Source organism: Vanellus vanellus, assembly GCF_965231255.1.
Source record: "Vanellus vanellus genome assembly, chromosome: 3".
NCBI lineage: Eukaryota > Metazoa > Chordata > Aves > Charadriiformes > Charadriidae > Vanellus > Vanellus vanellus.
This window is the reverse complement of record NC_138907.1, coordinates 63,938,299-63,953,988: the sequence shown is the minus strand read 5'-3', so window position 1 is coordinate 63,953,988 and position 15,690 is coordinate 63,938,299. Positions and strand designations below refer to the sequence as shown.

The following is a 15,690-nucleotide window of genomic DNA, read 5'->3' as shown; positions in this document are numbered from 1 at the left end:
GTCTTACAGGATAATTTCCCTTCTTTATTTCCTGGTTATGGAGGGATGGTGTGGCATGATAGTAACACGTTCTCGCTATATGTGCTGCATCGCTTAAATAAACTCTGTTTTAATTGTAGTATCATGGATGGGATGACAGAAGCATGCATCAAAGGTGGTATTGAAGCATGTTATGCTTCAGTGTCCTGTGTCTTTGCCCTGCTTGGAGCATTAGATGAGCTGAGTCAAGGGAGGGGTCTTAGTGAAGAGCAGATCCAGCTGCTGCTCCGGCGCTTAGAAGAGTTGAAGGATGGGACTGAGACGAGCAGGGACTCCATGGAGATCAATGATGCTGACTTTAGGTGGCAGAGGCGCATCCTGTCCTCAGAAAATCCTGCCTGGGAATCAGGAAATGAGAAGAGTCCCGATATTAGCATTAGCGTTACCACAGATACTGGTCAGACCACTTTGGAAGGGGATATGGGACAGACAACTCCAGAGGAAAATCCAGAAAGTCAAAAAAACTCACTGCCATCTCCAGCTGGACACGAAAGCAAAGAGATTCATTATAGAGAACCAGAGTCAGAAACCATCGACCAGCCAGATGTTGTTCAGAGAAGCCACACCATAGTCTATCCAGATATAACTAACTTCTTGTCAGTTGATTGCAAGACCCGGTCATATGGATCCAGATACAGTGAAAGTAACTTCAGTGTAGATGACCAGGACCTTTCTAGGACTGAGTTTGATTCATGCGATCAGTATTCCATGGCAGCAGAGAAAGACTCGGGCAGGTCAGATGTCTCAGACATAGGCTCTGACAATTGCTCCCTGGCTGACGAGGAGCAGACACCACGGGATTGTCCAGGTCACAGGTCCTTACGTACTGCTGCTCTCTCTCTGAAATTGCTGAAAAACCAAGAAGCAGACCAGCACAGTGCACGGCTGTTTGTCCAGTCACTTGAAGCTCTTCTACCTCGGCTTATAGCTCTTCCCAGCATAGAGGAGGTGGATGGAGCACTGCAGAGCTTCTCTTCAACGTTCTGCTCAGGTTTGCAAGCATATATTTACTGTCTAACCAGCATGCACACTGTGACAACACTGTACCTAGATTCTGTTGTAGGATTTGATCTTCAGTGAGCATATCCAGAATAAGGAGGTTTGTGCTTTACAAAGCACGTTCCTCCACAGCAGCACACCTCATTTAGGGTAAAGCAAATTGAATACGCAGGCACTGATTCAAAGGGAGGTCAGTCCACTGAGTCTTAACAGGCTCTGGGTTATGTCCTTGGTCCATACAGAAATGAAATTTTCTGTAGTAAGATACCTCTTCACAGGTTTGTGAAGATCTGTTGAGACAATCTGTACATGCTGTCATTAAAGAGAGGTTGGGACTGCCCTTTAGCATGAAAGGGGTGTGAGAAGGACCATCACCTATTTTGAAAGAGATTTAAGTAGCTTAATACATCACTGTATTGCTATTAGTAATGCCAGCCTTGCAAAGAAAGTGATAAAAATTCCACGGCAGCAAGCTCTTGAAAGGATAAGAAAAGAGAACCAACTCTCTTCTTCTTCACTCTTTTGTTTTTCTTAATACTGCTGTCTATTATGACAGGAAATGCAAAGCTCACAGCCCAAACTGAGTGAAAAATAGTTAAAGATCTTACATTTTAAGAGATTAAATACCTGCAGTGCTTTCAGGGTTAGAACCTTTGGGTTCTTGACTTAGTCAATCAGAAAAAAACACACCATGCACAGGCTAGTTTGTCCTGTTGATAGTATATTTAAAATGTGTATAAATATATATATTTTTAGAAGGGTTTCTTTTCCCTGACAGTGGCCAAAGTGGAAATATTTGTTAAAATATATTTCTCTGTTTCTTTACTTAATTCACCACAATTGCCTCCTATTGCTCCTCTCATAATCATTGCTTCATTCATTTGTGCTCTCTCACACACATTAAACTCATACAGAGTCAGAAGGAATGCCTCCCATCATCTGTATACAGCATAATTTAAATATGAAGCTGGGTGAATAAGCTGATATTCCTGATAGTCTGTCTAAATGCTGCCCAAATAAGCCCTAACTCAGGGAGATGGTAGATTACATTCTTAAGAACTATTGGCCATATTGTATCACAGAAAGGAGATATCTTAAAGTGGACATTAATATTAATTACATTCTTGAGGTGCTCAAAAGCATCCTTTCTGTCACAATGGATTTCTTTTTCCTGAAAAAAGTGATCTTGAGGTTATGCCAAAAGACCAGGACTAGGACTCTTGCTCAAACTTTTGGACACCTGCTCCCTCATGCATGAATGAGTGTAACACTTTCCTCTTTTGTCTGTCAAATCATAGAAACATAGAATTGTTTAGGTTGGAAGGGACCTTAAAGATCATCTAGTTCCAACCCCCCTTGCCATGGAATCACTTTTTTTAAGTGTTGAAGAGGTAGATCTAGCAGACTTCTAGATTTTAAGGCTAAATGTGGCTTTTGTTGTCATTCAGTGTGACTGATACAGTGAGAAAGATGAAAGAATATCACTTGATTTCTTCATTAAGTCCATAATTTCTGGTTTGTACATCTCTTAAAAAGATACCTGGTCTTGGATTTAAACTATTCAGTTGAGAAAGACCTTTCACCTTCCTAAGCAAGCCACCCCCATGGCTAAATCTGTACTTAAAAATGTACACCACGTTTCCAGTTTGATTTGGTGAAGTATTCTTAGAAGATGACACTCAGTAAAGAATTATGGAAAAATATAGTAGCAAGTTACTGTGTTAAAATAGCTGTGAAGAGGTATCCTGGTGTTTTCATAGAGCTGTGGCCATTAGGGTTGTAATTTTATGCTCTCACAAGATCTATGCAGTTCATGTTTCAGTTGGACACCTGGAATGAGACTCAATCCAGCTGAAACAGTCCCTTAACTTGTACCTCAGATCTTAAGCAAAAGTCCATCACTACTCCTGAGGTGAGAACTGCTGTTCCTTTGTAGGCGAGGGAGGAGTGAGTTTGAAGACCTGTAGAGAGAGAGAGACTAAAGTTGAACCACATGTCTGGGGATAGGAATTTCCCCTTGAGAGCTTCCAAGACACCAGTCTGATCTGCCTCCATAGGCAAAGTTTGGGTCCTTACTTCAGGACTCCTTTGTTAGCACCAACAATTGAAGGCACAAATCAGGTGTTGAAGTTACAGGAATTGGTCCTACTCTTTGTATGTACAACCTCTATTCATGTATCCTATACATTAGGAAATTTGAGTACTGGTTAAGATTCGAATTGAGAAAAGAGACAGGTGCAGTTCTGAGACCAGCCAGTACAGAAGCAGTATTTTTGTGTTCAAGAGACGTTATTTAACTGCTTTGTTTGATTTTTCAATTTTACTTACACTTTAGGGGAAAAATACTTTAACTGCAATTTAGTAGTCTTTCCTAAAAGCTAGGTTCTTAAATAGTATTGTAATATTATTGTGGTTTTGTAGGATTAAAAAGCAATGAAAGGAGGTTGGAATTTGAGGCACTGGCATGGGAGTATAAGCACAGAAAAAGTGAAGTCAGCTAAGCAGAGTTATAGTGAAACTAAGATTTGGAAGTCAGTTGGTTAAAAGCCTTCCTAATCTACAGTTGTCATCTTTCCTTAGAAAGTTCCTCCTTGTGCTAGACAAAAGCAATGCTAAAAAATTCCTTAGTGACACTGGAGTGTGGTGTCTATCTTAAAAAATACTGAAAATACTAAAAATTCTCAACATTATCTTGACTTGCACAAAACATTAAGTTTGCGTTTTTTTTAGGACCTCCTTTTACCTGGCCAATTTAAAGTAACTGTTGCCTCTGTTAAAACAGTGTGCCATCCTCATTGTTTATTATAGCTGTCAGATTTTATAATTAAAGTTGATGATCAGCAGTCTCTTAATTTGGTCATGACACTGCAGTTCATGAGAATAGTTAAGGCATGAATTCAAAAAATTGTGTGCCATTGTGTAAGTAAACACATAGCAAACATTTTCAGCACTTCTTTTGAGTTCTGATTCCATAGCTTTTAGTGGCAGGGTTTTTATGTTGTTAAGCATTATTGCAAGTTTACGTCTCAGCCAATCTTCTGCTTTTGAGATCTCAGCATCTCTCAAATGCAGTTGTTTATTTTCCCATATTTTAGAAGAAGTTAGGGACCACGTATTTCCCAAATGCTTTTGGGTGCTCAAATACATACCCACTATGTAGTAGCCACTTTTTTGTGCGCTTATATACCTTCCTTTTTAATCGTAGTCTTGTATAGGAGGTTGCACTTTTTCAGAATATTTTAATGCAAAATAAAGTGGACTTTTTTTTCCCTTTTACATACCACTCTGACTTGAGCGTTTTATTACTCTAGCAGATTCTAGTCCCCAAGGTACATCTTTAAGAGAGGTAAGGCATCAAATCAATATATTTTAGCTACATCAATATCATAATCCTCCATCCAACAAAGTGTTAAGATGCATCTTTGCCTTCAGTTGATGATGGAGTCACTGGAGCTACTCACAGGCTACTTTCAAGCACGTGATTGCAGTTTTGGTACTAGGTAAAGATCCTCTGTTAACGTTGACCATGAGAAATCTACCCCAAGCACACAGCAACCCATGTGGGTATGGTGTGTGGCCAGCCCTATCACCCTTTGTCCACAAAGGTTGCTCCCTTGAACAGCTATTCATTTTTTAGACCCACCCTGGAACAGTTACTCTCTTTCTAAATCCGCCCTCAAACAGTTACTCACCTTATCCACGCCCCCAAAGTGACGACAGTGGAAAGTCCGAGAAGGCAGCAGCACAGAGCTTTCAAACCCTCACGAGGCAAGAAAAACATTTGCTTCTTTTCTGTGTGTGGATTTTTTTTTTAATGTTAATGATTTGTTGTATTTTGTCTAAGAAGAGGCATGAGCTTTATGGTGGGAGGAATATATTCACAGTTAACCACTGCAGCAGTTAACAAATGACACAGCTTTGCTTCATCATGTAACTAACCTTAGAAGATATTTTTTTTTTGTTTCATTTCAAACGTTCCTCTAGGATAAAGCTTACACCTTAATCTTCCCTAATTGATGTTATATGAATGGATTTCACAGTTGATGTGAAAACCATGAAATATTGTGGGTCATTTGGGGGGGGTCTAATATTCCTGTTTTTTTCATGGCTCAAACTACAGATTATGGGTCTTCAATTAGCTATTGCTCATACTTGGTTTATGCTTTCCTACCAGTAGGTCAGCTAACTCAGAGGAAAATGAGTGTGCCGTCCATCCTACCTGGGAAGAAGTGATTGTGCCACTAGGCATGGTTGCAGGCTGTCTTTATGCAAATAGTGTTTTCAGGAGTACTCAGCGCTTAGAGGTGGCTTATGGGTCTGACAGGGCTGCAAGTGCTCAGCTATCTAGAAAGCAGGTCTTGTATGAATGGAACAGGGCTTGGAGTTGTAACGAGTTCCAGCCAGCTTGGCCCCAAATATTTGTCCCCATACCTCTAGTCCGTGGAGAGAATGATAATTACAGCCTGATCCTGCAAGGTGCCGAGCACTCCAGTCCCCATCCAACAACTTAGCCAGGACAGATTTACTGGGGGGGGTGGGGGGGGTTTAAAAGGGCTGTCAGCCTCATTAGCACCATTTGGTGCACTGGATGCTCAGTTAAGTATTCAGGCTTTGCCTCTGCACCCTCCCACCTCACCTTTCCAGTTAGCATTGCAGATGTATCCTGCCCTTTGCTTTGTACCTGACAGTCATTCCAATGAATGCTAGTGCTCCTTGTGTATTTCTAATTTACCATGTTGCTTTGCTGGATTGTGACTGGAGTGTTCGGTTTGCCTTACAGCACTGCATTCTAGATGGAGTACTTATTTTTTCTATTCCCTATTCTAGTGCATTTAGTAGAGTAATTTCTACTGATGATTCATTAGCTATTCTAGCAATCTGTTGCTGCTGAAATGCTAGGGTTAGTTTCTGATTTTTTTTTTTTCCAGGCAAAATCTGTGTAAAAAGTGAAAGCTCACATGGTGTTTTTGTTAGGTATGATGCACTCACCAGGATTTGAGGGAAACCTAAATTTCAGCTTCCAGACTCTGATGAACGCAGACAGCCTGTACATGGTCTCACATTACACTCTGCTGCTCAACCTAAAATTGGCGAACTCGGATTACTACAGAAAGAAGCCTGCCCAACCCCCTGTGTTGCTGGTGAGTTGTGTAACATGGGAAAACTGTTAGAAAAAGAAGATTTGGTTTACTTCCTTTCACATTAGAACAGCCCACACATAAAGTCTTCAGGCTGCTTGCTAAGTGGAGAAATAATAATTGCAAATGAAGCATTCTCCAAGCTCCTTATGAATTTTGCATGATAAATGTCATGCATCTGAATTACACAGTTTCTCTGTAATTCAGAGAGGAGTTAATGCTGCTTACTGATCATCATCAGTAGCAGTCATTTTGATGGATACTCTGTCTTCAGAACAGATCTTCATTAGCATCGTGTGATGCAGCAAGTATTGTTTGTGCACATTATCAAGGGAAATACCTTCATCTTGCAACTACTTTTGAGTATAATGACAAATGTCTTGCTTAATACTTGATTTGTATTTACTCATATCAAGACATGAGAAGTTAGAGTGAAAAATAATTAGGTTTTAGTAATATGAACTGATGATTTTTGTGGCACCTGGGATTCCTCGTCTTCTTGGGCTTTTTAAAAACTGGTTTGGAGGCTGCAGGAGTTCTAAAACATGAATCTATGTTTTTCAGTTAAGTTGCCCAAAAGAAGTCATTTCAGATTTTTCCTAAAAATAAAATAGGGAACAAAATATATAGAACAAAAAATTGACAGAATTTTTTTGTTTTTCAAAATGTCCCATTATTGCCATCTTTTCACATGTAAGACAATTTATATTCTAGAAGACCTCAAAACCAAGTGGGTTTTGACATCATCATCATCATCAGTTCTGGTATGTCCTTCAGCAACTGTGAGAGTAAATCTGTGAGTCAGAACCTTCTCTAGGGGTGGTACTGTGCGTGGCAGGCCTGAGTATGACCTAAGTATTGTTGAAAATAGTTCAGATGCCTAATTGGAGCCCAGTTCATCTGTGGTGACTGTTCAATGCAGAAGGGCCTGGTTGCTGGACAGGCAGCATTAGGTGCCACAACTTCTTTTTATTGGAATTGAGATCCTACTCCTACCTTGTGGAAACAGCAAGAGATGAGCATGTCCCATTGTCACTGTGCAGGAACTGTCATTATGATTTGCATCTTGCATGAACTGCAATGAGAGAATGGAAAGTTGCTTGTTCATGTCATTCTTCACCATCGAGACACATAGCGTTCCTTGGTTAATTCTTATTTTTGCATAACTTCATTTCTACTTCTGCATTCCTTTACACTCAGGAGTAGATCTAGGAGCTGAGGCTCATGCTGTTGTCTTATGTCTGGCTTTTATGGTTCTCTGCAGAAGGAGTTCATGAAGCAAGTCCAGTCCAGTGGAGTGTTGATGGTATTTTCCCAGGCCTGGGTTGAAGAACTGTACCACCAGGTACTAGAAAGGAACATGCTGGGGGAAGCTGGATACTGGGGAAGCCCTGAAGAGCACAGCCTTCCACTTATTACCATGCTGACTGGTCAGTACTGTGTTATGGTGGCAAGGCTAACTTCCAAATGCATGTCTAAAACAAGCTACAATAGCATGCTGCTTCATTGCATTAAATACAGAACAGCATTTCATCGTGAAACGTGGTATTTCATGAAATTGCCAGTAGAGAAGGAATCAGACTTAACTGTGGCAGGTACTTAAGTGTTTGATTTGGATCAGACAGAAAGCTTTTGAGGCATGGGTTTAAAAACAACTGTCCCTGGGAGACAGGGGAAGTAGGTTTGTTCACTGAACCAAAACATCTCAATTTTGTCAGCTTCAGTTCTGGTAGACTTGGTACCTGTTAATGATAAATAGTAACGCTGCTGTTTTCTTGATGTCATAGCAAAGCCATTTCAGTGCACCTGTGGTGCAGTACAAATATAGATAGCAGCGTCTGGTCCTGGAAGCTTTCCACAAATTAGGCTCCCCTTGGTTCAGATTTGTCCTGTGCCAGGGGTATGCCAGCTGGCACTAGAGAGAAGCTGAAAACCTGGAGCACCTCAAACAAATGCTTAGAAACAACCCTTAGCTTCCTTTGAGGGGAAAAAAATCAAATGCTATCAGCTCAAAAGGTGGAAGAATGTCTACGATATTGTGTTGATATAAAATCCACTGTCAGCTTGAATGTGTATACTGTATGATTACAAAGAGGTAATTAAAACAGTGTATACAGGGAGAACACTGGCTTCTGCTGAGCCATTAACTGGTCATCAAAGGACAGTGCTCTGAAAGTCTTTTGCTGATTGTATTGAGCTCAGTGTTGCTTTTAGCCATTGAGCTGGGAAGCTGAAAAAAAAACACTTTGGAAAAACAATAGCCATGAAGTAAGTGGAGAAGTGACAGACAGACAGGGGACAGGGGCTGCTAAAAAGGAAATCAACCTGACGTCCCTAACATTAAACTTTCTGTGAGAAGCTGGTCTTTTGTTGTGTTGGAGAAAGGCTTGTATTTATTTTGTTGAGATTGAACCAACATAGGTCTACTAAAAATCACATTTAAGACATAGGATCCCAGTGCATCTTGATGACTCAGACTGAGGTCTGGGAACATCTAGATACAGGATTTAGCAAGATTTGAAAGGTTATATTAAGAAAGGTGGAGATTTAAGGGTGTAGGAAGGTCTGAACTGGAAGAAATACCATGAAATCTTTGCTGAGAGTTCTGTTGACTGTGTAATGTTGAGGGGAGGGGGCACTTTTGAGAGTGGGATATTTCCCCTCTTCAAGAAAACGTTGATTACACCGGGCAAAGCATAAGATGCCACAACTCATGGTTATGTCAAGGCTTCAGAAGGCTGCCAGAAAAGAGCAACTAAAAAGCATACCTGAGAAGTCAGGAGGGCTAATACTTATTTGAACAAAGAGCCAGTAGGAGATGCTTTCCTTATACCATCTGTATGTCAAATTGTAATCTGTTGTTTTTTTAATGTTCTGGCAGACATTGATGGCTTGGGAAGCAGTGCAATTGGTGGCCAATTGATGGCATCTGGATCAGCTCAATCTCCTCTTTCCCAAAACCGGAAGACAGATGATTCTGTTGTTGCAGGTATTAAGACTGTATTATAAGCACCAGTGTATCTACTAGCAGTGGATTGTTATGTACCATAAGCATATTCAGATAAATTGTGGTTTAGAACAACAATTTAAGGGTTGAGGGAAGTATTCAGTACATCCTACATGTGAATTGGTAGTCCAGCATGCAGAGGACAAATATGACTTGTTTTTTTACCACTGAGGATAAAGCTGCTGTTGTGTCATTTTCCAGTACTACTAGTAGTAGCAATGCATTTCTCACTCCAGGAGTTACTTTTGCCCGATACCTTTTAATCGGCTGTTGGAAGAACTTGATTGACACTTTGTCCACACCACTGACTGGCCGCATGGCAGGCAGCTCCAAGGGGCTGGCCTTCATCCTGGGAGCAGAAGGAGCCAAGGAGCAGAACCAAAAGGAGAAGGACTCCATCTGCGTGAGCCTGGATGGACTGAGGAGGGCAGCCCGGCTGAGCTGTGCTCTAGGTACTGCAGCATGTGTGATGTTATGGCGGACTCATAAAACAGCATGGGTAGCTTTCCTTGACGGAGTTTGGGAGAGAGAAAAGGAGCATCCTGTTCCAGTCTTGGATAGGAACCTAGACTGTAGGACTTCCTATAGAGCCCACCTGCCCTACAGCATAGATATGTTCAGCCAACTTTTACTTTTCACAGCCTGTTGTTGAGGTTGCATGGGATTGGGGAGGAAATGCTGGTTAACCAGTAATTGTGGTGTTGCTTTACAGGAGTTGCTGCTAACTGTGCATCTGCTCTTGCCCAAATGGCTGCTGCCTCCTGTGTCCAAGAAGAGAAAGAGGAAAAAGAAATCCAAGAGCCCAGTGATACTATAGCTCAAGGTAACTGTGTGATTAAATTATCTACTTTATCTCATATTGCCCACAAAGATCCAACTGAAGATTACTTTGCTACACATAAAAGGAGGACAGAGGGGAATGCCACTACTGTGCACTGCTCACTTGTAAGCGTATGGGATGGATATCTAGAGGTGTGTAAAATACATGTCCTGCTGTCCTAGGTTCTTAACATTATGTCACACTAATTATATTTTTATCTGGAACTGAAATCAGTGGAACAATAGATAAGGCAAGAGCATCTTTGAAATATGCACTTCTTAAGCCTTGTGATACTAGTACAACCAGAGGGCATCAGAGAAACAATACTTTTTTCAAAGTGTTGGGTAGTAGTATAACCTGAGTTTGCATCCTTTTACCTGTCTTGTGTATACATCCTTTGTTGTCTTTTGTCATCATCAGATATTTAAAACTGTTTCTGAATCATATTAAATGAAGCTGGAATAAAAAAAAATTATATATGTATAATATGTAAAAAGTTCTGCATCTCTATACCACTACTTCAAACCCAATGGAAGTCAATAAAGTCAATTGTTGTCTCCAGTGGCTGTTTGGAGAAGCACATAAAATGTGTCTGATGACATCTGAATTCTGATGTCCATAACATCAGAAGCCCATAACAAAACACAGTGTTGCACAAATGACCCTGCTTGGCACTTAAATTTGGTGTCTGAACAGAGAAAACAAATCTGAACAGGCCTGAGCACAAACTAGCTTTTGATCACTCTGCTAGATACAACTGAGGCAAGTTGGCCAGGCAATGCTGAAGCAGAGGAGGCAGTAGCAGTGGCCAGAGGCCAACGGATCTGCTCTGTGAGAGCTTGCAAAGCTTCAAAATTTGTTTCCATTCCAATGCAACGTGAAAACTAAGCTTTTTAGAGATTCTCAGGAAAAAAAATGAGGTCCAAATGCTTGTAGTTCAGACCACGATTAGTTTTGCTTTGACAAGAGTATCCATTAGCAAAAGCTCTTTGGTGAAACTTTTGCATGGAAATAGATGCAAAATATGCAAACTCTTTTTTTTTTTTTTTTTTTTTTTCCCCATAGAAAAGAACATTTTGGTAAAAACAATAAATATCCAGCCAGCCAGCTCCAAAGAGAAACATGTAATATCACTAGCAAATCTGCATCTGTTCTGTGGGCAGCAAGATGTGAATTTGGGGGTGGAGGGTGTCAATCTGGCATTATTTTTTTTTTTGTGTATGTGCATATAAGATCAATCAAAAGTGATTTTGATTTTAAAACTGCCTTATGTTTATTAGGAAGAAATGGGTTTCTCTGATTTGTTTTTTGTCCAAAATCCACATTCTTTTATAGCTTTCAGACTGTATACCTTTGCCGTCACACTATGTACAAACCAGTGTTTGTTAAAAAGATGAAGAAGTTAATGTGGTTTTTTTGTTGTTGTTTTTCATGCTGCAGTGAAACAGAAAGTGGAGCAGAAACTGGAGCAGATGGGGAAAGTGCAGGGAGTCTGCCTGCACACTGCTCATGTTTTGTGTATGGATGCAGTCCTTAATGTGGGCCTGGAGATGGGAAGCCACAATCAGGACTGTTGGCCTCATGTGTTCAGGTATTCACCATCTTTCCCCAAAGAAACAGGATTTATACCATGTTTCCTGAAAGTAACAGACTGAGAAAAAGGACTTTATGTGCCCTGGGAGTGTTCTGTATAAACAGTGTCGGAGTGAATTAACTGCCAGTATCTGTAAGAGAAAAAGACAGTGCTGTTTTCCACTACTATTCAGAGATAAAAGCAATGCTTAGAAATGTCAAAGTTACTAGAAGACTGTGGCAGACCCAGGAACCTAAATGGACTTTTCAGGCACTTCCACTAAACTATTTGCTATCTAGGCATATGGGATGTAAGAAGATAGGTTATCTATATGTAGTGTGAGAGCTAGAGATTGTCTGTTTATGGTTTGAGGAGAATGTCCTGTGCATCGTGTCTGGTTTAGATGTAGAAACTGGTGCCTGCGAATTGGCAGTGGGTTCCCATGTGAGCTGGCTTCTCACAGTGATGGGACTGTGGGGCAACTGAGAGCTATACTTGCACTATCCGTCTGACTCACCTGGAGTACAGACCCAAGCATTTCCTCAGTGAGCCTGGTGATTAGTGAGGGGAGGAGTTGTTTTGGAGTTTTTATTCATCTTTTGCTTCTCCTGTTTGTTCTCAGGGTGTGTGAGTACATCAGCACGCTGGAGCACACCCACTTCAGCGACGGTGCTTCCCAGCCCTCCCTTACTATCACCCAGTCACAGCAGGCATCTGGAGGGCTGCACCCAGACTCTGACCCTGGGGAGTCTCCCCAGGCACTGACCCCTGAGCAGGAGACCACCCTCAGCAGCAATCCCGTCATTCAACCAGTTTCTATCCAGGAACTCATCAAGGAGAGCAGTAAGGGCAGAGCTTTTGACTTCCGTGGAGGCAGCCTGCTGTGTGGGACTAGTGCTGCCAAGGCTGTTCTCACGCTTTCCACGCAAGCTGACAGGTAAAAGCAGTGCTGTCAGGACCCAGAATCCCTGTTCCCAAAACAGGACCAAAACGGACCTTTCTGTGGTGCAGTGGGGCCTGATCTTTGTTTCAGCCACTTGCTTCAGTTGAGCTTCACAACAGCTGCGTGTGCATCACAACCAGCAGTTCCTAAAAGACCTAGGTTTTTGCATCTCTGCAGTACCAGCCCTGCAGGTACTGGGCTGAGTATGTCTGCACAACAATGAATATCAAATGCATCCTGAGACTGGTGGATTTATTGCTTGCGTGTAAATTAATCTGTTATGTTCATTAAAGCAGACAAAATAAGTGGGTGTCTCGTCCTGACAGGAAGGGACTGAGTGACAAGACCAGTATCAGTTAGAAAGCAGCTGTCAGGACTGTGTGGACAGCTTCTCAGCCTGCCCCAATGTGTCCGGAGGAGGAAATGCCACCAAGCATGGTCACAGAATGGCTAGGTTAAGTGTCCCTACAACACGGTCTGCAGAATGATATGTCACAGACTTTTTTGCTATTTCTGCTGTTCTTTCAGCAGTCCAGGTTAGAGTTGAAAATTTCCTGGGTTTGCATGCTTCTAATACCCATTTTTTTCTCCAGCTGACACTTTGCATTCTTGATCTCTGTCCATAGGAGGACATTATTTGTAAATTCAGAGGAAAAAGTAATGTATACTGGCACTGTTTGTAGGAGTTTTATTCTGTGCATGGACTGTACCTGTTATTCAGGAAGCTCACAATACAACTTGGTTCTGAGGATTAAAGAATAGCAGTACTCTAATTTTAATGATGCAGGTTTGATTTCTGCACTGTTACTTCAGTGTGGACATTATTAGGACTCAGTTTCCACTTTCCCAGGACTATAGAAAATTTTTCATGAAAAGCAGCGTCAGAAAATCATATTTGTTTCAACTTGTGGCTGCACCATGTGGAATTTCACTGTGATCTCTGTGGAACCTACCTCCTATGTAAGCATAGGTTTACTGCTTTAAGGGTACGGATTTTAACTCTTAAATCTTAAGAGCTCATTGCAGCTGAAAATAACAACTCTTGTTTATATTTGTAAACAGGAATTCAGGTACAGCAACTTTAGGTCTAAAATTTGAATTTATTTGTTTTTCATGTAAGGGGCTGTAACTTCAGGTGGAGCAAGCTGGTGTAACTCTAAAGTCAGTGAAGCTATGATGATCTATGTTGTGAGGACTGGGAATAGTCTCACTGTTTTTTTGATTACTGGCTTATGAACTGCTTATAACATTAAGATACAGTAATGGGGAAGCATTGATTCCTTGAAAAAGTGACTTTTTGTTTTAGTACCACAGTTGAATCTTGGAAGGGTTCTGGTTGGTCCTACAGCACCCATCAATTAATAAAGCTCCTGGATCAAAGTCTTCCTGTAGCACAGTACAAACAAAAAAGCCCTCAATAACCCAATGTATCACCAGAGGCAATACACAGCAGCCATGTAGAGATAAGAGTTTTCCTCTTACTTACACATTTAAGTCTGCATCTCAGGAAGTATTCAATTAGATTCTGTTCTTTTACTCACAGGCTCTTTGAAGACGCTGCTGACAAGTTAAACTTGATGGCACTAGCAGGCTTCCTTTACCAGCTCAAGAAGGCTTCTCAGGCCCAGCTTTTCCATTCAGTCACAGATACAGTTGATTACTCCCTAGCAATGCCAGGTAAATCATCTGAAGATCCCTTACAGAATTCTGTTTCTTATACAAATATATTGCTTACAGGACTTGCTTTGTATTCTTACAGTTTTAATTTTTCCAATTCCCAGGTATAAATAAAACAGAGTATTTAGTCTAATAAGATCTTTCTGTAGGAGAAATTCAAATTCTTTAGAAAAAATTGAGCACCCTTTTTGGATAGGGACCACATCCACGCCTGCTATGAAACACTTCCTAGGACATTAATTTAGTTTGTGGATTTTGGGGATGTTAATTATCCACAGATACTTAATCACAGCTCCTTTTTGGAGCCCAATCCAGTAAGGAAACTTGGGTGAATGTAGACCTAAGACAGTGGATTTAGGTTAGACGTTTGACAGTGGGATAACCTCAGAAGCAGTCAGAAAATAGGTGATAGCAAACAAAGCACACAACTGAAGAATGTTAGATAAAGCAGTAGGATTTGTCCTGCTTGCTCTTCCCCAGCAGAGTGGAATATATATCTTATAGTACAAAGCCTGTGAATTGTTGTTTCCATCACTGTCTCAAATAGAGCAGAAGGATTGGAACCAATGGAAGATATTTCACTTAAATTTGTACTGTGCCTTTAGAAGTTCATTAGCTGTATGGGCCTTGTTCTGTCAGTTGGCAGACATGGATTTTATCTGGTATATGTCTCAAGTTTAATCGTTTTCCCCTCTCCCTAAAGTGCTACTTGTCATTTTCTCAATGTGACACTACAAGTTTTGGTTTTTTTTTGTTCTTGCTTGTCTTCAGGCCTCAACATTCATCACTTTATTTTTAATAAATGGTGACTCTCTTATCATGTATTTAGTAGTCTATCAACAGTAGTTAGTAATAATGAAATTAAAATTAGGATAAAGCAATTAATTGCATATTTTTTTAATATTAAAAGTGGTATGCCCCCTGATTATATATTTCATTAGAGATAAAAGCACCAGCGTATTTTAAATGAGAGAATTAAGTGTCTTTCCAAATGTTGTAAGAGCAACAGAAGATGAATCCCTTTCAATAGGAAATAATGAGTATTACTGGCTGGGGAACAGAAAAGCATTTTCTCACATTCTTTGCTTCACATCCTTTGATTGATAAGAAATACAAAAGGACAAACCAAACCTAAATAATTTTCAGTTTATGTTCTCTCCTGTAGATGTCACCAAAAGTTTTTGCAATTCCTATTTTGGATCCTAAGCAAGGAGTTAAACAATTGATATTAACTTTTCTGCACTACTTCTCCAAGCCTTTGTCTTTAAAATGTTCTCAAAAAAATTGATCACTTAAATCAAAATGAAGTGTGTTTAACAAGCTGTTCTTAATACTTGGGTCCTTCTCCTATTCTCTTACCTACACATAGGTAACACTTAGGCAACACATAGGCTGTGTTTTACACTGATTTTTTTTTTCCCCTCCTCCCTTCCTCCCTCCCTCCCCCCCCCCCCCCCACTTAATACTAATAATGTTTAACCTGATTTAAATTCC

General features: G+C 40.6%; 1 protein-coding gene across 1 annotated transcript in view; it reads left to right on the top strand.

Moving 5' to 3' along the window:
• Positions 1-15,690, top strand: part of ARFGEF3 (ARFGEF family member 3) — a gene marked incomplete at both ends in the record, with an annotated part of 88,593 nt that overhangs the window by 49,475 nt on the left and 23,428 nt on the right. Inside the window, 10 exons of the mRNA XM_082481902.1 lie at positions 120-1,030; positions 4,723-4,806; positions 6,013-6,179; positions 7,441-7,606; positions 9,058-9,165; positions 9,420-9,635; positions 9,896-10,006; positions 11,444-11,594; positions 12,199-12,513; positions 14,063-14,196. Of these exons, the coding sequence (XP_082338028.1) occupies positions 120-1,030; positions 4,723-4,806; positions 6,013-6,179; positions 7,441-7,606; positions 9,058-9,165; positions 9,420-9,635; positions 9,896-10,006; positions 11,444-11,594; positions 12,199-12,513; positions 14,063-14,196 (2,363 nt within the window). The remainder of the gene's footprint in view (positions 1-119; positions 1,031-4,722; positions 4,807-6,012; positions 6,180-7,440; positions 7,607-9,057; positions 9,166-9,419; positions 9,636-9,895; positions 10,007-11,443; positions 11,595-12,198; positions 12,514-14,062; positions 14,197-15,690) is intronic.